The sequence below is a fragment of the Salvelinus alpinus genome, chromosome 11 (assembly GCF_045679555.1).
Source record: "Salvelinus alpinus chromosome 11, SLU_Salpinus.1, whole genome shotgun sequence".
In the NCBI taxonomy this organism is placed as follows: domain Eukaryota; kingdom Metazoa; phylum Chordata; class Actinopteri; order Salmoniformes; family Salmonidae; genus Salvelinus; species Salvelinus alpinus.
This window is the reverse complement of record NC_092096.1, coordinates 49,785,126-49,806,948: the sequence shown is the minus strand read 5'-3', so window position 1 is coordinate 49,806,948 and position 21,823 is coordinate 49,785,126. Positions and strand designations below refer to the sequence as shown.

Genomic DNA, 21,823 nt, shown 5'->3' with positions numbered 1-21,823 from the left:
AGAGTGGGGTTGGGATTACTCAGTAGGGTCTGTAGAATCTATATATGGTGTTATTTCATGGGGATTTGGTTCAAATACACAGCAGCACTTTCAATCATTGCTCTGCATCTTTTACGAGTCAGTCTGTTTTTTGAGTGCAAAGAGGTTATGCCAAATTCGCCTAGAACGATTCATAAGTGGTGAGGTTTTGAGCATGTGATAGTGCCTGTGAACTTAAAGTCACATTGGACAGTTATAGCCATAGATATGCAACATGCCGCTTGTTGTAGTAATTGCATTATATTAAATCTTAACCTGTCTAGGACTGGTGTGTTCCGCTAGCGGAACCCCTCGCCCACCGCCAATGAAATTGCAGGGCGCCAAATTCAATCAACAGAAATCTAGAATTTAATTTTCTCAAACATACAAGTATTAGACACCATTTTAACGATAACATTCTCGTTAATCCAACCACAGTGTCCGATTTCAAAAAAGCTTTTCTGCGAAAGCAGAACATATCATTATGTTAGGTCAGAAACTAGTCACAGAAAGCATACAGCGATTTTCCAACCAAAGAGAGGAGTCACAAAAAGTTGAAATATTGATAAAATGAATCACTAACCTTTGATATTCTTCATCAGATGACACTCCCGGGACAACATGTTACACAATACATGTATGTTTTGTTCGATCAAGTTCATATTTATATCCAAAAACCTCAGTTTACATTTGGCTTTGCCTCAAAAACATCCTGTGAATTTGCACAGAGCCACATAAAATCACAGAAATACTCATAATAAACATTGATAAAAGACACAAGTGTTATTCACAGATTTAAAGATATGCTTCTCCTTAATGCAACCGCTGTGTCAGATTTCAAAAAAACTTTACGGAAAAAGCAAACCATGCAATAATCTGAGTACGGCGCTCAGACCAACACGACCCAAGAAGATATCTGCCATGTTGGAGTCAACATAAGTCAGAAATAGCATTATAAATATTCACTTACCTTTGATGATCTTCCTCAGAATGCACTCCCAGGAATCCCAGTTCCACAATAAATGTTTGATTTGTTCCATAAAGTTCATCATTTTTATCCAAATACCTCCTTTTGTTAGCGCGTTTGGTAAACAAATCCAAACTCACGACGCGCGTGCAAGTCCAGCGGAAAGTACGGACGAAAAGTCCAAAAAGTTATATTACAGGTCATAGAAACATGTCAAACTAAGTATAGAATCAATCTTTAGGATGTTTTTAACATAAATCTGAAATAATGTTCCAACTGGAGAATTCCTTTGTCTTCAGAAAAGCAAATGGAACAGAGCTCGCTCTCACATGAACGAGCGTCACGAGCTCAAAGCATTCTGCCAGACCTCTGACTCATTCCCCTCTCATTCGGCCCCACTTCACAGTAGAAGCATCAGACAAGGTTCTAAAGACTGTTGACATCTAGTGGAAGCCGTAGGAAGTGCAACACGACTCATATCCCACTGTATCTTCAATAGGGAATGAGTTGGAAAAACGACCAACCTCAGATTTCCCACTTCCTGGTTGGATTTTTTTCTCAGGTTTTTGCCTGCCATATGAGTTCTGTTATACTCACAGACATCATTCAAACAGTTTTAGAAACTTCAGAGTGTTTTCTATCCAAATCTACTAATAATATGCATATATTAGCAACTGGGACTGAGTAGCAGGCCATTGACTCTGGGCACGCTTTTCATCCAAACGTGAAAATGCTGCCCCCTATCCATAAGAAGTTTTAAGATGATGGATTTTTAGTATGAAATAGAATTAAATGATACACTACTTCCAATTCAGAAATATCTGTCACTACAGTGTCTGACAATGTATGGGGTTGTAGTGGATATGACACTAAGCTTTGAATTTTCTCATCAGTGCCCCCATTTTAGAAAACAGTCAGACGGTAGCAGTTGTGGTGTTTATGAGTGCTTGTTCTCTAAAGCAGGCTTATTAAAGAGCAATGTGAATCCGCTTTTTCACAATGGCAAGCGAGACTATGTTTTTCCTGAGTTATCAGAGAGGAAATTACTTAGTTGAAAGAAGTTAAGATTTTAAGCTTGAAGGACACAGCAGACTGATTAAATGAATCTATATGCTTAATAATTCAATGATATTTAAATATAAATGTGTTATTCATTTAATGTAGTGGTGGGAACTGATATTGATAGTTCGATATGATATTAATATTGTTTGATATCGATATAAGAAAGGCATATCGTGATATTGGTTTATTCTTCTTAACTCTGTAAAAAGGCATTACATGCCTGTTCCTGCATGCACAAAGCAAACCTCTCACAGACATTCTCACAGGCTGCTTACCATACATAATTATCTTTTATTTTTTTTACCATACTTAATTGCCTGCTGGTGGGCCATCAACTGTGGGTGACCTTCCCATTGTATTAAAACTGGTTATGTAGGTTAATGCCACCAGAACACACCTGGCCCAATGGGAATTCCGCAAGTAGTTGTCTGGACTTTACAGAAAAGTGAACGGTCACACAGTTGCAATGTATTTTCTACAAACCGATTTGATATCAATATCTGTCACGCCCTGACCATAGTAAGCTGTTTTTTCTCTGTGTTGGTTGGGGCGTGATAGTGACTTGGGTGGGTCATCTAGGTGTTTTTGTACTTCTATGGTGGCCTGATATGGTTCCCAATCAGAGGCAGCTGTTTGCCGTTGTCTCTGATTGGGGATCATATTTGGGTGGCCATTTCCTCATTTGTGTTTGTGGGATCTTGACTATGTGTAGTTGCCTGTCAGGAACATTTTGTAAAGCTTCACGTTTCGTTTGTTCATTTGGTTGGTTTGTTCGGTGTTCATTCATTAAAAGAGAATGTACGCATACCACGCTGCGCCTTGGTCTCATTCTAACGACGGACGTGATAGAAGATCCCACCAACAAAGGACCAAGCAGCGTGCCCAGGAGGAGGAAGTATCCTGGACTTGGGAAGAGATCCTGGATGGGAAGGGATCCTGGACTTGAGAGGAAATCCTGGCAGGACAGGATCGCCTTCCTTGGCGGGAGTCGCATAGGAGCATGAGAGGACAGCAATGACGTCGGGGAGGAAGGCCACAGAAACCCCAATAATTCTTTTGGGGGGGGCCCATGGAGCAGTCGGCGGAGCCGAGGAGTGAACCAGAGCCAGTCAGGGAGTCGAGTGAGGAGCTCGGCGCAAGATTCCGGGGAAAGGTACTGGCGTTGAGAGCGCTGCAGAGCGGGCGTGCTGAGGTGCGTGTCATCAGCCCGGTGCCACCTGTACCGGTCCCACGCATCAGGTCTCCAGTGCGCCTCCACAGTCCAGTGCGTCCTGTGCCTCCTCTTTGCACTCGCCCTGAGGTGCGTGTCATCAGCCCGGTGCTACCTGTACCGGTCCCACGCATCAGGTCTCCAGTGCGCCTCCACAGTCCAGTGCGTCCTGTGCCTCCTCTCCGCACTCACCCTGAGGTGCGTGTCATCAGCCCGGTGCCACCTGTACCGGTCCCACGCATCAGGTCTCCAGTGCACCTCCACAGTCCAGTACGTCCTGTGCCTCTTCCCCGCACTCACCCTGAGGTGCGTGTCATCAACCCAGTGCCACCTGTACCAGTCCCACGCATCAGGCCTCCAGTGCGCCTCCACAGTGCAGAGCTTCCGGCGACAGTTCTCAGTGCAGAGCTTCCGGCGACAGTTCTCAGTGCAGAGCTTCCGGCGACAGTTCTCAGTGCAGAGCTTCCGGCGACAGTTCCCAGTGCAGAGCTTCCGGCGACGATCCCCAGTCCGGAGCCTCCAGCGACGGTCCGCAGTCCGGAGCCTCCAGTGGTGGTTCCCAGTTCAGAGCCTCCGGCGATGATCCACGGTCCGGTGCCTCCAGCGACGAAGCCTCCAGCGACGGTCCAGAGCCTCCAGCGACGATCTGCAGTCCAGAGCCTTCAGCAGGGGTTATCAGTCCGGAGCCTCCGGTGACGATCCTACAGCGACGACCCACGGTTCGGAGCTTCCGGCAATGATCCCCGCACCAGAGCCGCCATGGAGGAAGACGTATCTGCGAGCGGAGTGGGTACTTCGTCCCGCACCGGAGCCGCCCCCGACGCCCTGCGTCATCCATCATAGATGCCCACCCGGACCCTCCCCTATTGAGTCAGGTTTTGCGGTCGGAGTCCGCACCTTTGGGGGGGGGGGGGGGGGGGTACTGTCACGCCCTGACCATAGTAAGCTGTTTTTTCTCTGTGTTGGTTGGGGCGTGATAGTGACTTGGGTGGGTCATCTAGGTGTTTTTGTATTTCTATGGTGGCCTGATATGGTTCCCAATCAGAGGCAGCTGTTTATCGTTGTCTCTGATTGGGGATCATATTTGGGTAGCCATTTCCTCATTTGTGTTTGTGGGATCTTGACTATGTGTAGTTGCCTGTCAGCAATATTTTGTATAGCTTCACGTTTCGTTTGTTCATTTGGTTGGTTTGTTCGGTGTTCATTCATTAAAAGAGAATTAAAAGAGATCAATGATCTCTTTATCTGAGCAATTGTATTAGCATAAAATAATATAATTGTCCCATTTCTTTTGTATACAATATAGCTCAGTATTTGGATTATTTATTTTATATTCTTTTTTTGATAATCTTTATCAAGTGTGACAATACTTTTTGACCTGACTGTACATTTTCCATATCGGTGCCCATCACTCATTTTATGGATTTATTCGATAAGTGATTAAAATTTGTGATTCAAATGACTGAGTGTATCATAGAGTGTGTCAGAGCAGGCATTTTTAATTGACACATTTCATGGAATGGGTGATTGAAATCAATGAATGTATCATAGAGTATGTCAAACCATGAATTTCTAAGCCGATACATTTCATGAAGTGTGGACTGAAATGAATAGTGTGTTAGACCATGAATTAACTGACATTTTATGAAATTGGTGACGGTAGTAAGTTAATGTGGTTCAACCTGCACTGTTTATATTAAGTAGTTGAAATACTGAGGGTTGTTGATAGGGTTAATCTTTACTATTTTCAGACCAATATTTCATCTACAGCCCAAATTGTCTTTGGTGATTCAAATACAATATATTGCATTGTGGCCAATGGAATGGGTGGAGTAGACAGTGCTGCAGGGTATTTAGATCACAGTCCCCCATGAAATAACACCATACATAGATTCTACAGACCCTAATGAGTAATCCCAACCCCACTTTTACCTGGCACATAGAATAGTTTTTTCTCCACAAGCCAATGTGTCTTTTATAGGCCTACAGTGTATTGCATTGGGAACAATGGAATAGGTGGAGTGGAGTGCTGCTGGGTATTTAGACCGCAGTCCACCAAGAAATAACCCCATATAGATTCTACAGACCTCACTGAGTATTCCCAGCCCCACTTTTACATCTGCACATAGAATAATTTTTTCTCTACAACCCAATATTGTGAACATACCAGTCTGAACATAGATTTTTTGATAGTGGTCTTAAAATGTTTTTAGAAGCACATTTGTAATTGTTTCCATAAATTATGTATTGTATTTGCTTATAAGCACAATACAAATGGACATTGATTCAAATGTAATATCTTTTGAATGAGTTATCCACATTGCTAGCTTAGATTACTCGTTGGTTATTACTGCATTGTCGGAACTAGAATGTAACGTTCGTTCTCCTCCTCGTCTGAGGAGGAGCATGGATCGGACCAAAACGCAGCTTGGGTAGAATACATGTTTGATTTATTAAAGAAAGACGAAAAAACTCTTAACAAACTACAAAACAATAAACGACGTAAACAGACCTGAACATGAGAACTTACAGACAACGAAGAACGCATGAACATGAACAGGAACAAACTAACAAACGAAACAGTCCCGTGTGGCACAAACACTGACACAGGAACAATCACCCACCAACAAACAGTGAGAACAGCCAACCTTAATATGGTTCTCAATCAGAGGAAACGTAAAACACCTGCCCCTAATTGAGAACCATATCAGGCTAATACATTGAACCCAACATAGAAACACATAACATAGAATGCCCACCCCAACTCACGCCTACTAAACAAATACAAAAACAAGGGAAAACAGGTCAGGAACGTGACATAGAAGCACAAGCATTTCGCTACACTCGCATTAACATCTGCTAACTATGTGTATGTGACAAATAAAATTTGATTTGCAAGGTTTAGAAATGCGGTCTTTTATTTTTAAGGATTACTGATTACCATATAAAGTGACGTTATTATTTGTGCTGCTGGCAGAATACTAGTCCCAAATACTACTAACACGACAAGGGGGAACATAGCCTAAATAAAGTTTACTAACATCGTGAATTGTATTCTCTTAGTAATCATCTCCCTATCAATCAGAATTAAAATTGACAGAATCAAATCCTACTTTCTTCTACCATTTGAATTTCAGTAGTCTGTTAGAAAACGGTGAAATATGACACCTGGCCATTTTCGTTACTTATTCAGCCCGTCTCTCTCCACCCCTCCTCTCTCTGTGTCCCTACTGAAAAGCCGTGAAATTCCTGAAGGTTTACGCTTTTGTTTCGATTGTTTTGGCGCAAGAATTCGTGGATTTCTTGGAGATGCTCCGCTACTAACCAGCTATAACATTAGGCTGCTAAAGTACATTTGCCATTGGTTGTAACTTCAATCAAAGCCGCGTAAACAAGCTTCCCATAATCTTGCAGTTCAACACCCTTCTCCCGTTACAGTGAGCGAGAAGTTGAGATAAAGGAACGGGGAATGAAAAAAAGTGTGGAAACTCAGGAAGAAGGAGGGGAAGAAGGAAGGAGAATAAAGGGAAACTAGGAAGAGTTTTCGCTCAAGGAAGAGAGAGAAAGTTATGTGGACACAAGAATCATCTCCCCGGTTTGACAGCGCAAGAAGCTGTGATTTCTATTCCCCTGGGAAATTGGTAAGCGATTCCAAATAGCTATTGGGTTAAACGATCGACCACTGACTAACTAAACAATATGCATATTGGCTACATCTATCGATACGCGTCATGTGTTTATTTTATTCGCGTCTTCTCTAGGCTACGTCTTGGGCCTATTATCATTATATAGGCTACTGTTACTATAGCGTACATCAATCAGTCTTGAAAACATTTTTCCCTAACAGCGTTTACGTAACTGTCTCTATTTTCTATTTCTTATTCAATTATATTCTGCAGTCTGTCTTGATCTCTACACATTTCAGAGTGCAGTTTGGATAGCCACATAGATAGACCCACTGGTAACTGAGGCTGTAAGTTACTTACACTGGTACATTATAAAGTTGAAACGCTCTATATTCTGTTTCCAGGCATTCCATGTGTTACCTTACCGTTGAACAAAAACATAAACTTTCTGAAACTCTCCTCTCTGTTGAACTCTAACTTCAAGTCGTCCCAAAATATAATCATTTGAATAATGTTGATAGCTTCTTTAAAGTAAAATGTTCTTCCTGCATATAATTTTGAGGTCGTAGGCCTACCAGTGCTTAATTTTTGCCGGATCCTGCCGGAACAGGGTCACCTCCGTTTTGGACTGTTTTATTCCGGAACGTATTTGGCCGGATCCGGTACCTCTTGTGTCATGAAAAATAAGTGTAACTTTTTGCGATGTAAAAAATATAATAAAAGCGGTCAAAGTTCATTCGAGTTGCCTCTTCGTTAATCATAGCGCAAAGGGTTCTGGAGGAGCTGAGGCACCCCTGATGAGTGGTGTAAAGTACTTAGGAAAAAATACTTTTAAGTACTATTTAAGTCGTTTTTGGAGTATCTGTACCTTTACTTTACAATGTATATGTTTGACAACTTTGACTTTTACTTCACTGCATTCCTAAAGAAAGTAATGTACACATTTTTGCAATTACATTTACTTTTGATACTTAAGTATATTTAAAACCAAATACTTTTAGACTTTCACTCAAGTAGTATTTTACTGGGTGACTTTCACTTTTACTTGAGTCATTTTCTATTAAGGTATCTTTACTTTTACTAAAGTATGACAATTGTGGACTTTTTCCACCACTGCCCCTGATAAATTGAAATACATTTGCCAAAATTATAGAATAACTGCTGTCTGTTCAATGAAAATAATGAAATAATTCAGAATAGCCTACTACACCATGAAAATGCCCGTCATTTAGCCACAGAGGTCAATTGCGTCTTTTAAAAAATAGCCTAGCTGTGGATTGTGTGTAGCCCAATAACAAGACATAGCCTAGAGTCAGGAACACGCAGCAAATCTGTCAGTGAACAGCATGCAGACAAAACAGGACTTTCGCAATATTTCAAATACATTTGCGGGAAAACACAGGTTGGAAACCAAATGGCTCCTGCTGAAAAGAGAAGTCTCTAATCTGTCTGCTCTAGCCTAACAAAATATTTGATAAACTTCCAAATATTGTTTTACAAAGTAAAACGAGTGAGATATACAGTGTATTCGGAAAGTATTCAGACCCCTTGACTTTTTCAAAAAAAAGTACGTTACATACTTATTCTAACATTTATTAAATCGTTTTTTCCCTCATCAATCTAACACACAATACCACATAATATTGGGGTGGCAGGTAGCCTAGTGGTTAGAGTGTTGGGCCAGTAACTGGAAGGTTGCTAGATCGAATCCCTGAGCTGACAAGGTAAGACTCTGTCGTTCTGCCCCTGAACAAGGCAGTTTGCCCAGGCCAAGTCTAGGCTGTCATTTTAAATAAGAATTTGTTATTAACTGACTTGCCTAGTTAAATTTAAAAAATAAAATAATGACAAAGCAAAAACAGGTTTTTAGAATTTTTTGCAAATGAATTAAAAATATAAAACTGAAATATGACATTTACATATGTATTCAAACCCTTTACTCAGTACTTTGTTGAAGCACCTTTGGCAGCAATTACAGCCTAGAGGCTTCTTGGGTATGACGCTACAAGCTTAGCACACCTGTATTTGGGGAGTTTCTCCCATTCTTCTCTGCAGGTCCTCTCAAGCTCTGTCAGGTCTGGTTGGGGAGTGTTGCTGCACAGCTATTCTCAGGTCTCTACCAGGGCAGGTGGGGCTCCACATTTTTTTGTGGGGCTTGCCTATTTTGCATGTTATTTTGACATTAGTACGTCTTACATATCAGTTTGCAAACAATGTAAAAAAAAATATATATATATATCATTGAGTTAATAAAGCCGCATACAAACATGGCCTCTTTTTTGTTTTCTTGAGGAAGCAGCTCCAAAATGCAGGTGTTTCAACCTAGCTCAGTGCTTTCTGTGGTGGTGGGGCAAGCCAGCAGAAAATAGGAGCATTGCGCCGTGATTGGCTCAGTGTTCTGTCACTCATGGGGACACTACTTCACAGGCCAAGTCTAAGTCCTTAGTAAGGGTAGACATCAAACATTTAAGCCCTTTGGGTCCTCCCATAGAGTTACATTAGAAAAGCCCTTCCAAGAAGGCTCAAGGTCATTGGCCACAGATAAAATGACGTCAAATCACGTTATATGTACGGTAGCTTTGATTGGACTGATCATGTCAACATCATACTTTCAAAATCTTAGCTAGCAGTTATCAACATGAATCAAGTCGACAATCTATTGACAAATCCTTTTTAAACCTTGTCATATGAAGAGAAATAATGAAGAGAAATTATAGATAAAATGTGTCGGTGCTCATCAGCCATTGGACATAAACATTACACAACAAGTTGGAAATTGCAAATGAAACAATGAGTGGTTTGGAAGGAATCAGTGGCTAACTGCAAGCGTTACAAAGCAACCACTAGCCTGCTATTCAGTGAAGTGGTTGTGTGTTTTTGTCCCGAGTACCCACCATAAATCCAGAGAATTCCAGACTTTGATGACAAAATTTGCCCACAAAGGACTGCCGTGCCAACTTCCTGTTTAAGTGAGCACAGCACAAGGTGAGTCCAAAAGTGTCTTGTATGCAGCTGCATAAATTATGTAATATGCAAGGGAGATATGTATACTGTAGCAAAGAAAGTAATACTAAGTGTATGTTGTGAAGTAAGCTGTTTGCAGCCCATGTGCCTCACCCTAATAATTTGGTCTATTTTCACCAACGCGGTATTGTAAACACATCGTTTGTAGCCGGTGTTTGCTTGTTTGCAGACTTTTTTGTACAGACTTGACAGTCCTACTGATAGTAGTGGTGACGCTTGGCTTGCACATGCAAATTCAGCACACACAACATTCTATAATAGAATTTTGTTATTTGACGTGTCAAATTAAAAGCTTATTTAATACGTCAAATAGTGTTATTTGACAGCGTTCAATGTGCCTCACCCTAATAATTGTGTCTATTTTCACCTCTTAATTTCGCCTACTGTTCTAACATGGTGGTGCACATGTAGCCTATAACCTGTTTTAGAGAAATGTAATCATCAAATATTGTAAGAGCTTTCATTGTCTGCTTATATGCCCCCTTTATTTATCCTACGGTTCTGACTTGGTTTACAGGGAGTACACTGTAAGAACGGCCCATGTTCTGAATTCTGTCGCTGTACATTTCAAAGGTGCTGAACAAATAGTTATATTGACTACGTCCGTCGTCGCTCGCTCATTAATGTCTTAATCGAAATTACGGATTGCCTCTTATCCGCTTGTCATCCCCTTATGCCATAGTTTGTACATTTCAATTGTCAGTAGAAACCACATTTGTTTAAGCAAGTCAGCCATATCAGCTATGTTTTTTAAAATGCAGTAAATGAGGCTGAATTAACTGTCTCGCTGCCAGACAAGGCTCCGCTGATAGCCAGGTGTAGCAGTGGTAAGGTGATGGGACTGCTGTTGGGACTTTGTTGTTGGGACAGCTTTATGTAGGCCCTAACAGTTTGTGGGAACCGTTTGTCACCGTTATAGTGTAATTAATGTACTGTTTAGTGTTGTGTTGTGTAGTGGCTTTGCTGGCATGCATCCCATTTTTTGTTTTGTTCGACCAAAATGTACATGCTAAAATCGCCATTGGTCTCCACAGAGATGTTCAATCAGGTTCAAGTCCAGGCTCTGGCTGGGACACTCAGGACATTCAGAGACTTGTCTCGACATTCAGAAACTTGTCTCGTTGTCTAGCTGTGTTCTTAGGGTCGTTGTCCTGGTGGAAGGTGAACCTTCGCCCAGTCTGAGGTTCTGAGCACTCTGGGGCAGGTTTTCATCAAGGATCTCTATGTACTTTGTTTCGTTCATCTTTCCCCCTCAATCCTGACTAGTCTTCCAGTCCCTGCCACTGAAAAACATCCCCACAGCATGATGATGCCACCACCATGCTTCACCATAGGGATGGTGCCATATTTCCTCCAGATGGTCGTCCTTCTGGAAGTTTCTCCCATCTCCACAGAGGAACTCTGGCACTCTGTCAGAGTGACCATCGGGTTCTTGGTCACCTCCCAGACCAAGGTCCTACTCCCCCAATTGCTCAGTTTAGCCGGGTAGCCAGCTCTAGGAAGAGTCTTGGTGGTTCCAAACTTCTTCCATTTAAGAATGATGGAGGCAACTGTGTTCTTGGGGACCTTCAATGCTGCAGAAATGTTTTGGTACCCTTCCCTAGATCTGTGCCTCGACACAATCCTGTCTCGGAGCTCTACGGACAATTTCTTCGACATCATGGCTTGGTTTTTTCTCTGACATGCACTGTCAACTGTGGGACCTGATATAGACAGTTGTGTGCCTTTCCAAATCATGTCAAATCAATTGAATTTACCACAATTGGTCTCCAATCAAGTTGTAGAAACATTTTAATGATGATCAATGGAAACAGGATGTACCTGACCTCAATTTCCAATCTCATAGCTAAGGCTCTGAATACTTATGTAAATAAGGCATTTCAGTTTTTTATTTTTAATACATTTGCTAAAATCTCTAAAAACCTGTATTCAATTGGTCATTATGAGGTATTGTGTGTAGATTGATGAGGGGGAAAAAAAGACTGTAACGTAACAAAATGTGGAAAAAGTCAAGGGGTCTGAATACTTTCCGAATGCACTGTAGGCTTTTGGCACGAACGCATCGGCCATCACCGGTGAGTGAGCTGCGCATCATTGGGTGAGTAAGTGAAACCGAATCGCATTTTTAGGACTATAATTTCATCCTCATATTGTAGTCTACAATATGTGTCTCCACACATGTAGGCCTATGCTGTTGATCAAATTAAATCAAATTTTATGCGCCAAATACAAGAGGTGTAGACCTTACAGTGAAATGCATACTTATGAGCCCCTAACCTACAGTGCAGTTTAAAACAATATGGATAAGAATAAGAGATAAAAGTAACAAGTAATTAAAGAGGTCAGTAAAAAATAACAATATATACAGGGGGTGCCGGTACAGAGTCAATGTGTGGGGGCACCGGTTAGTTGAGGTAGTATGTACATGTAGGTAGAGTTAATTAAAGTGACTATGCATAGATGACAACAGAGAGTGGCAGTGGTGTGGAGATGGGAGGGGGGGGCAATGTAAATAATCTAGGTAGCCATTTGACAAGATTTTCAGGAGTCTTATGGCTTGGGGGTAAAAGCTGTTTAGAAGCCTCTTGGACATAGACTTGGCGCTCCGGCACCGCTTGCCGTGTGGTAGTAGAGAAAAGAGTCTATGACTAGGGTGGCTGGAGTCTTTGACAATTTTCAGGGCCTTCCTCTGACACCGCCTGGTATACAGCGTTGAACGCTGAGTTGTAGTCAATGAATAGCATTCTCACATAGGTGTTCCTTTGTCCAGGTGGGAAAGGGCTGTTTGGATTACAATAGAGACTGCATCAACTGTGGATTTGTTGGGGCGGTATGCAAATTGGAGTGGGTCTAGGGTTTCTGGGATAATAGTGTTGATGTGAGCCATGACCAGCCTTTCAAAGCACTTCATGGCTACAGACATGAGTGCTACGGGTCAGTAGTCATTTAGACAGGTTACCTTAGTGTTCTTGGGCACAGGCACTATGGTGGTCTGCTTAAAACATGTTGGTATTACAGACTCGGACAGGGAGAGGTTGAAAATGTCAGTGAAGACACTTGCCAGTTGGTCAGCGCATGCTCGCAGTACACGTCCTGGTAATCCATCTGGCCCTGCGGCCTTGTGAATGTTGACCTGTCTGAAGGTCTTACTCACATTGGCTGCGGAGAGCGTGATCACACAGTCTTCCGGGTACAGCTGGTGCTATCATGCATGTTTCAGTGTTATTTGCCTCCAATGACAGATACTCCTCAATGCCATTGGAGGAATCCTAGGAACATATTCCAGTCTGTGCTAGCAAAACAGTCCTGTAGCTTAGCATCTGCTTCATCTGACCATTCATCTGATGGATTTAAGGTCGTTTTTATTGATCTCAGATTCTCAGTTTGTCAGTGTCAAAGTAGCCTGTCATTTCGATCATTTGTATGGTTTTTAAAAAATTCTGCAAAAGTCTCCAGTCATGTAAAATTATTTAGAATTGCATGAAATGCGTTTATAAAAGGCCACATTTTTCCCGAACCTGAGGCTACTACAATGTTCCCCATGTGTGCAACTTCTGTAAGAACCTCTACTCTACTGCTTTGTGTCACTACGCAAATGTGATGATATGCATGAAATGATTTATTATAAAGGTGATTTTTTTCTCTCTTTTCAGTACCTCAGAGCTCCCCAGGTCACCCCCCTCTCGCACTCGCTTTTGGTTCCAGCACCTCCTGATTTACAAATTAAGCACTGCCTACCACCAAGTAGTGTAATATAGTTGTTATAACAGCGTAGTAACCAGTAGGTTACTATAGTTCTTTATAACGTGTTTATTAAGTAGTATTATATCATCTTTATCTTAGACAACCCTCCAACCCAGAACGGAGTGAAGTCTACCCACGCTGGCAGTCTCTCCTACTGACACAAGAGATGGAGGGAGAGAAGGAGAGAGAGAGGGAGCGGGGAGAGGAGAAAGAGAGCGACGAGACGGAGGAAGAGGAGAAACAGAGCGACGAGGCTGAAGAGGAAGATGACGAAGAGGATGATGATGAAGATGCGGAAGGAGCGGCGTTGGTGTGGCAGGAGGGGTCATACGGAGAGGATGACCTGGGCCTACCCATAATGCATTGGGAGGCGCTGAGCCTGCGCATCGCAGAGCTGGAGAAACAGGAAGAGGAAAAGAGAGAGAAGAAAACAAAGGTCAGAGGTCACAGTTGAGTGCTGGGGACAGGTGTTTTTGGACAGGTAGTGGAGAGGAGAGGGGGAAGGGGAGAGGAGTGAGAAGAAAGAACAGAGGTAACGGGTCATAGTTGAATGCTGTCTGTTACTTATGGATGTGGACAGGTGACTCAGTTGTCTATTTATGGGAGAGAGGTGTGCATCTGTCAGGGACACAATGTTGTACAAAAAAACATGAAATGTGTCCATGAATGCAATGTCAGTCAGCTGCTCTATTCAGTGACTAGTTTTGTGTTGAAAGAGACTACACAGCACTGCTAAACAATATACAATATTAACTTTTTTTTAATCCATTATCATTTTAATCTTTATTTATCCAGGAAGTCCCATTGAGGTCAGAATACCTCTTTTACAAGGGAGACCTGGCCAATAGGGCAGCTCGTTAAAAAAATTATTAAACTTACACACAGGAGAGGCTCTCCATAACTTGCTCTGTATAACTTGTGCTACCTACAGTCATGTGAAAAAGTAAGTACACCCCCTGGTAAGTTTGACTTTTTAGTAAGTATTTGGACAGATGGATATGTAATCTTCACTTCAACACTATTGACAGATAAAGGTAACCTAATTTAACAAATTAAACTGAAAGTTTATACTTTGCAATCATTTATTCATCGAAAGTCAACAGAAATGCAATTCCATAGTGTGGGAAAAAATAAGTACGCCCCAAGCTTCAGTAGCTGGTGTTGCTCCCTTTGGCTGAAATAACTTAATGTAGCCGTTTCTTGTAACTGTCTATCAGTCTCTCATATCGACTGGAAGGAATTTTTTCCAACTCTTCTTTACAGTCCTGCTTCAACTGTGTTATATTCAAGGGATTTCTTGCATGCACGACCCGCTTCAAGTCCCCCCACAGCATTTCGACAGGATTGAAATCTTGGCTTTGACTCGGCGATTCCATAACCCTCCATTTCTTCTTTTTGAGACATTCTGTTGTAGCTTAGTTTGTGTGTTTTGGATCATTGTCCTGTTTCAAGATCCATGTTCGATTCAGCTTCAGCTTTTTGACAGATGGCCTCACATTCTCCTCAAGAATTCTCTGGTACAATATGTAATTCATGGTTGACTAAATGATGGCAAGTTGGCCAGGCCCTCAGGCAGCAAAGCAGCCCCAAACCATAATGCCATCGCCTCCATGCTTTACGGTTGGTATGAGGTTCTTCTGTTCAAAGGCAGTGTTTCGTTTTTGCCAAAGATGGCGTCTGGCATTGCGGCCAAAGAACTCCACCTTTGACTCATCTGTCCAGAGCACATTGTTCCAGTAGTTTTGGTCTTTACCCAGGTGTTGTCTGGAAAATGTCAGTCTTGTCTTGATATTCTTTTTTGAAAGCAGAGGCTTCTTCCTTCCTGACCTCCCATGTAGGCCAAGATTGTGCAGTCTCTTTCTGACAGTTGACTCATGCACTTCAATATTGATTGTGGCAAGAGAGGCCTGTAGATCCCTTGGTGTTACCTTGGGGTTCTTAGAGATTTCTATGAGCATCTTTCGGTCAGCTCTTGGGATGAATTTGGTGGGACGACCTGTTCTAGGTAGATTGCCAGTGGTCTGGAATTTTCTCCATTTGTAGATGATCCGTCGGACAGTGGAACAATGTACTTCGAATTGCTTGGAAATGGATTTGTAACCCCTCCCAGACTTACAGGCATCAATAATCTTTCTTCTGGGGGCCTCGGATAGGTATTTGGATCTTTGCATGATGTGTTACAACACCCAAATGGTTAAGACCAAACCAGACCAAGTTTATAATCTTTATGGAAGTCTGGACCCTCCCAAGGTACTCTCTAATGATTTCCTAATAATTTGCACCTGTTTTGATGCACCTGATCCTAATTTTAGCCATTTTAGGTGAAGGTAAAGGGAGGGGTGTACACATTTTTTCTGCATAACGAAATTGCATTTTGGTTTATTTTAATTGCATAACATTTTCAAAGTACATTTTTTGGTGTGCGATTTGTTAAATTGGGTTCCCTTTATCAATGAATGTGGTTGGGAAATAGCTCAAATATCCATGTGTCCAAATATTTAAAAAAGACTACTTTCCAAAGGGTGTACTTCTCACGACTGTATATCTGATTCATCTCCAGTCTTCCAGTGTCCTGGAACGAGGTAAGAAATTGTCAGCAAGCCGGCCGGAGGAGAGAGAGAGAGGGAAGACGCTGTCCATGAACCGGCCAGGAGACATGGAGCAAGGGAAGAGTAAGGAGAGCTGGGAGGATGGAGGCGAGGAGGACTGCAATAGCCGCGTGACAGCCCTAACTTCTCGGTACGAAGCGCGGTGTCGTCTACGTAACATTGTGTTGTGATGGTGTTGTTTCATTATGTACTAATAGTATAGTACCCAGGCTGATACAATCAGGAACAAATCCCACTTCTGACACCAGTGAAATAGTGAAATGAAACCAAGGGAGAAGCATAAGGTCCGAGGCAAGAAGCGAACTCACAACCTTGTGGTCAATAATCCAAGAAAGAATCCAAGAAAGCTAGCTCCAAGAAAGCTAGCTCCCTGGAGGAGCGGTATCAAATAAAATTTGATTGGTCACATACACATGTTAGCACATGTTATAGCTAGTGTAGCGAAATGCTTTTGCTTCTAGTTCCGACAGTGCAGCAATATCTAACAAGTAATCTAACAATTCCACAACAGCTACCTAATACACACGAATCTAAGTAAGGGAATGGAATAAGAATATATAAATATAAATATATGGATGAGCAATGACAGAGCGGCATAGGCAAGATGCAATAGATGGTATAAAAACAGTATATACATACACTACCGGTCAAAAGTTTTAGAACAGCTACTCATTCCAGGGTTTTTCTTTATTTTTACTGTTTTCTACATTGTAGAATAATAGTCAAGACATCAAAACTATGAAATAACACATATGGAATCATGTAGTAACCAAAAAACGGTTAAATAAATCAAAATATATTTTATATTTCAGATTCTTCAAATAGCTACCCTTTGCATTGATGACAGCTTTGCACACTTTTGGCATTCTCTCAACCAGCTTCATGAATGCATTTCAATTAACAGGTGTGCCTTCTTAAAAGTTAATTTGTTGAATTTCTTTCTTTCTTAATGTGTTTGAGCCAATCAGTTGTGTTGTGACAAGGTAAGGGGGGTATACAGAAGATAGCCCTATTTGGTAAAAGACCAAGTCCATATTATGGCAAGAACAGCTCAAATAAGCAAAGAGAAATGAGAAATGACAGTCCATCATTACTTTAAGACATGAAGGTCTGTCAATACGGAAAATTTCAAGAACTTTTCAAGAACATCCAGCGCTATGATGAAACTGGCTCTCATGAGGACCGCCACAGGAATGGAAGACCCAGAGTTGCCTCTGCTGCAGAGGATAAGTTCGTTGGAGTTACCAGCCTCAGAAATTGCAGCCCAAATAAATGCTTCACAGAGTTCAAGTAACAGACACATCTCAACATCAATGTTCACAGGAGACTGCGTGAATCAGGCCATCATGGTCGAATTGCTGGAAAGAAACCACTACTAAAGGACACCAATAATAAGAAGAAACTTGCTTGGGCCAAGAAACACGAGCAATGGACCGGTGGAAATTTGTCCTTTGTTCTGGAGTCCAAGTTTGAGATTTTTGGTTCCAACCGCCGTGTCTTTGTGAGATGCAGTGTGGGTGAACGGATGATCTCCACATGTGTATTTCCCACAGTAAAGCATGGAGAAGGGTGTGTTATGGTATGGGGGCTGCCTTGCTGGTGACACTGTCTGTGATTTATATCGAATTCAAGGGACACTTAACCAGCATGGCTACCACAGATTCTACAGTGATAAACCATCCCATCTGGTTTGGGCTTAGTGGGACTATCATTTGTTTTTCAACAGGATGACCCAACACATCTCCAGGATATGTAAGGGCTATTTTACCAAGAAGGAGAGTAATGGAGTGCTGCATCAGATGACCTGGTTTCCACAATCCCCCGACCTCAACTCAATTGACATGGTTTGGGATGAGTTGGACCGAAAAAGGGAAGGAAAAGCAGCCAACAAGTGCTCAGCATATGTGGTAACTCCTTCAAGACTGTTGGAAAAGCATTCCAGGTGAAGCTGGTTGAGAGAATGCCAAGAGTGTGCAAAGTTGTCATCGAGGCAAAGGGTGGCTATTTGAAAAATCTCAAATATAAAATATATTTTGATTTGTTTAACACTTTTTTGGTTACTACATGATTCCATGGCTGTTGGCTGATGGCTGTTTAACAGTCTGATGGCCTTGAGATAGAAGCTGTTTTTCAGTCTCTCGGTCCCAGCTTTGATGCACCTGTACAGACCTCGCCTTCTGGATGGTAGCGGGTTGAACAGGCAGTGGCTTGGGTGGTTGTTGTCCTTGATGATCTTTTTGACCTTCCTGTGACATCGGGTGCTGTAGGTGTCCTGGAGGGCAGGTAGTTTAAACCCGGTAATGCATTGTGAAGACCGCACCACCCTCTGGAGAGTCCTGCGGTCATGGGCGGTGCAGTTGCCGTACCAATCGGTGATACAGCCTGACAGGATGCTCTCAATTGTGCATCTGTAAAAGATTGTGAGGGTTTTAGGTGACAAGACAAATTTCTTCAGTCTATGTTGTGCCTTCTTCACCACACTGTCTGTGTGGGTGGACCATTTCAGTTTGTCCATGATGTGTACGCCGTGATGTGTATGCCGAGGAACTTAAAAACTTTCCACCTTCTCTTGTAATCATGTTCATCAATGCCAGGGTCATTTCACTACTTACTAACTAAAAAATGTTTTTTCCTCATCAGTCTTTCGAATCAGATGAACCTCCAGCTGTGCTTCATCAATGACAGTGGAAGCGAAGAAGAGGATGAGGATACTTGCAAAAAAGTTAGCGTGAAGGTAAGCATACACACTCAAAATGTAAGGCTGGTCATAGATAGAGTGCTACAGCTCTTATGAATCAAAATGGAAACAAAGAGGGACTGGATATATCATAGAATTGTGAAAGACACTTGTTTTCTTGTATTCCAGATCTCAATCGTAATGCCATTTTGTTTTGTTTCTGTCCTTTCAAGAATTCCAAAATGGTTGGTAAGAGCGGTCCCAGTGTGCAGGTGTGCCAGCAGCCAAAGTTCCCTGCCCCCCCTGCAGCCAAGAGCAAATCATCAGGCTTCAAGGCTGCACTGAGCGCGCTCAGAAACAAGCTGAGGACCGAGCAGAAACAGGAGGTGAGAGCGGGAGGGAGGGACCTGAATCCCAAATCAACACCTACCCCCTACCCCCTCTGCACTCCTGTAGTTCTGAATGTATAGGATAGGCACTTGCTTCTCCTTGCCGTCTGATACAATCCCATCATATCTACAGGAGTGGCTAGGAAGGAGCGACTAGCGTTTAATAGTACTGCCCTCGGGGTGCACAGTGTTTTGTTATTAGGTATTATCCTCAGTTATCTTATATTCTGTTCTTCACTCTGTCCCCTGTGTCTCAGAGCCCAGCTTGTTGTAATCAGCTGTTGAAGAATAGAAGACTGGACCGTAGTGACCTGCAAGCCTTCAGTCTCAAAGAGCTCAACGCCCACCAAAACTCTCTCAACAAGGCTATACAAGGTGAGTGGTCACTTAGATACTACACAGGATATATTGCATATTTACACCGAGTGTACAAAACATTGCTCTTTCCATGACATAGATTGACCAGGTGAATCCAGGTGAAAGCTATGATCCCTAATTGATGTCACCTGTTAAATCAACCTCAGTCAGTGTAGATGAAGGGGAGAAGATAGGTTAAAGAAGGATTTTTAAGCGTTGAGACAAGTGAGACATAGATTGTGTATATGGGCCATTCAGAGGGTGAATGGGCAAGACAAAATACTTAAGTGCCTTTGAACGGGGTATGCTAATAGGTGCCAGGCACACCGGTTTGAGTGTCAAGAACTGCAACACTGCTGGGTTTTTCACAATAAACAGTTTCCCGAGTGTATGAAGAATGGTCCACCACCCAAAGGACATCCAGCCAACTTCACACAACTGTGGGAAGCATTGGAGTCAACATGCCCCGACAAATTGAGGCTGTTCTGAGGGCAAAAGCGGGTGCGACTCAATATTAGGAAGGTGTTCCTAATGTTTTGTACACTCAGTGTATATTTTAGATATAGGCTACTTTATATTTGACCTTTTTCATTTATAAGTTATACCAACCTTATTATTTTACCTTTATTTCACCTTTGTCAAATGATCTGTTCAACTGCATTTGATCTTACATTTTTGATCTGACATTTTGTTTGTGTTTGTGTGCGCGTGTGCATGTGGGTGTGTCTCTGTACCTCGCCCATCAGACCTTAGCACAGAGCTGGTGGTTCATCTACAGACTCGGGACCAGCTGAGGACAGAACAGGATGCTATGCTGCTGGAGGTACAGGATATGACATCACTCTGACGTCACCTTAGAATCACATATAGAAACCTGACCAAGATGGCTGCCATTATCAGCACAATCTAGAGCGATGCAGGTCTATGACAAGCCACTCTTGCGTATTATATACTCTATGGATGACACTTTCAGAAGGCCCATCACCATAGAATAATTCGAATCATTCTAAGTTCTACGGTCATCGTCTAATAAAATGGAATCCCGGTGTCAGAGATCAGTTCACAATCAGTCAATGACGGACACCGGTGGTTGAAATTAATGGACGAATCAAATCAATGTGAAGAGACTGCATCACTCCTAAATACTTTTTGGATTGAATTGCACAGCATTTTGTTTTTATTTCCTAGTGAGCAAAACTGGTTGAAATGACATCATCACACCCAGTTTCACATCCATTATGACATCATATCAACCGGTTTTGCTCTGTGTTTTTTTGTGTTTTTATAAAGGGAAACGTGTGTCTGGACTTTTAATGTTGTTGTGTTGTAGTGTTTTAGGGGGAAAATAACGGTAATATTATAAGGGATTAATAAGCTGCTATTGCTGCCTATGGATCAGTCTAGTTCAAATGTCCATTGTCATCCACATGTTGAAATGCAATGATTGTTTGGTGGCACATTATTTGAACTATACGTCATACGGTATCATAACAAATGTCCGAAGATTTCTTGTCATTGAGCGTTACGACGTAGAGTTTGAATAAAGTGTTACCGATTGTTTTTATTCTTGTCGCTGGGACACGTTCCGTTGTTTGTTTTGATTTTATGTTGCCGGGACACAGCTATGTCTTCTATTCTCGTCTATGTTTTAATGTATGTATGATGATCGTTGAATGAGTCAGTCTGAGAAAGGGGCATTACTAACCAAACAGACACACACAGTAATGCGAGCACAGCTCAACTCAATGACTTGGGTCTATTGAAATAGCAGGAAGTGTAAAGGGAAATTGAGTACTATATTAACCTGCGTACTGTTATAACATGACAACAATGTACCTACCAGCCGACCGACAAGATGCCTGACCAAGCCTCACTCGTTTGGTACTGTTGTCATGAAACAGCAACACAAGGAGCATTGGGATTTTGTGCGGGTTACATGAGTTTGACGTCACTGTTGACGTTGTTTTATTCTACAATAATTTTGCATGAAATAAACAGGTTGTCAAGGATACATATTGTATGTAGGTGTGCTAGTGCTGCTTTGTATGTATGTATGTATGTATGTATGTACCTGTATTTAGAGATGGATTAAGTGTACGTGTACAGTAGCTATTTACATAATGTATTTAGCACAGATGTA

At 42.0% G+C, this 21,823-nt stretch overlaps 1 protein-coding gene across 1 annotated transcript; it reads left to right on the top strand.

The window, feature by feature from the left end:
- Nucleotides 1-6,438: 6,438 nt before the first annotated feature.
- LOC139534301 (schwannomin-interacting protein 1) lies at nt 6,439-21,703 on the top strand. The gene is made up of 7 exons (XM_071333348.1): nt 6,439-6,898; nt 13,751-14,087; nt 16,212-16,390; nt 18,901-18,994; nt 19,171-19,323; nt 19,584-19,701; nt 20,430-21,703. Exons 2-7 carry the CDS (start codon nt 13,818-13,820, stop codon nt 20,528-20,530), a joined length of 915 nt encoding a protein of 304 aa, XP_071189449.1. The 5' UTR covers nt 6,439-6,898; nt 13,751-13,817; the 3' UTR covers nt 20,531-21,703.
- Nucleotides 21,704-21,823: the final 120 nt, after the last annotated feature.

Excerpts from the sequence above, each read along its gene's own strand:
- LOC139534301 (XM_071333348.1), top strand. The coding sequence starts at position 13,818 with ATGGAGGGAGAGAAGGAGAGAGAGAGGGAGCGGGGAGAGGAGAAAGAG. Across the intron at positions 19,324-19,583 it reads GGACCGAGCAGAAACAGGAG|AGCCCAGCTTGTTGTAATCA; the intron begins GTGAGAGCGGGA and ends CCTGTGTCTCAG. Across the intron at positions 19,702-20,429 it reads TCTCAACAAGGCTATACAAG|ACCTTAGCACAGAGCTGGTG; the intron begins GTGAGTGGTCAC and ends CTCGCCCATCAG.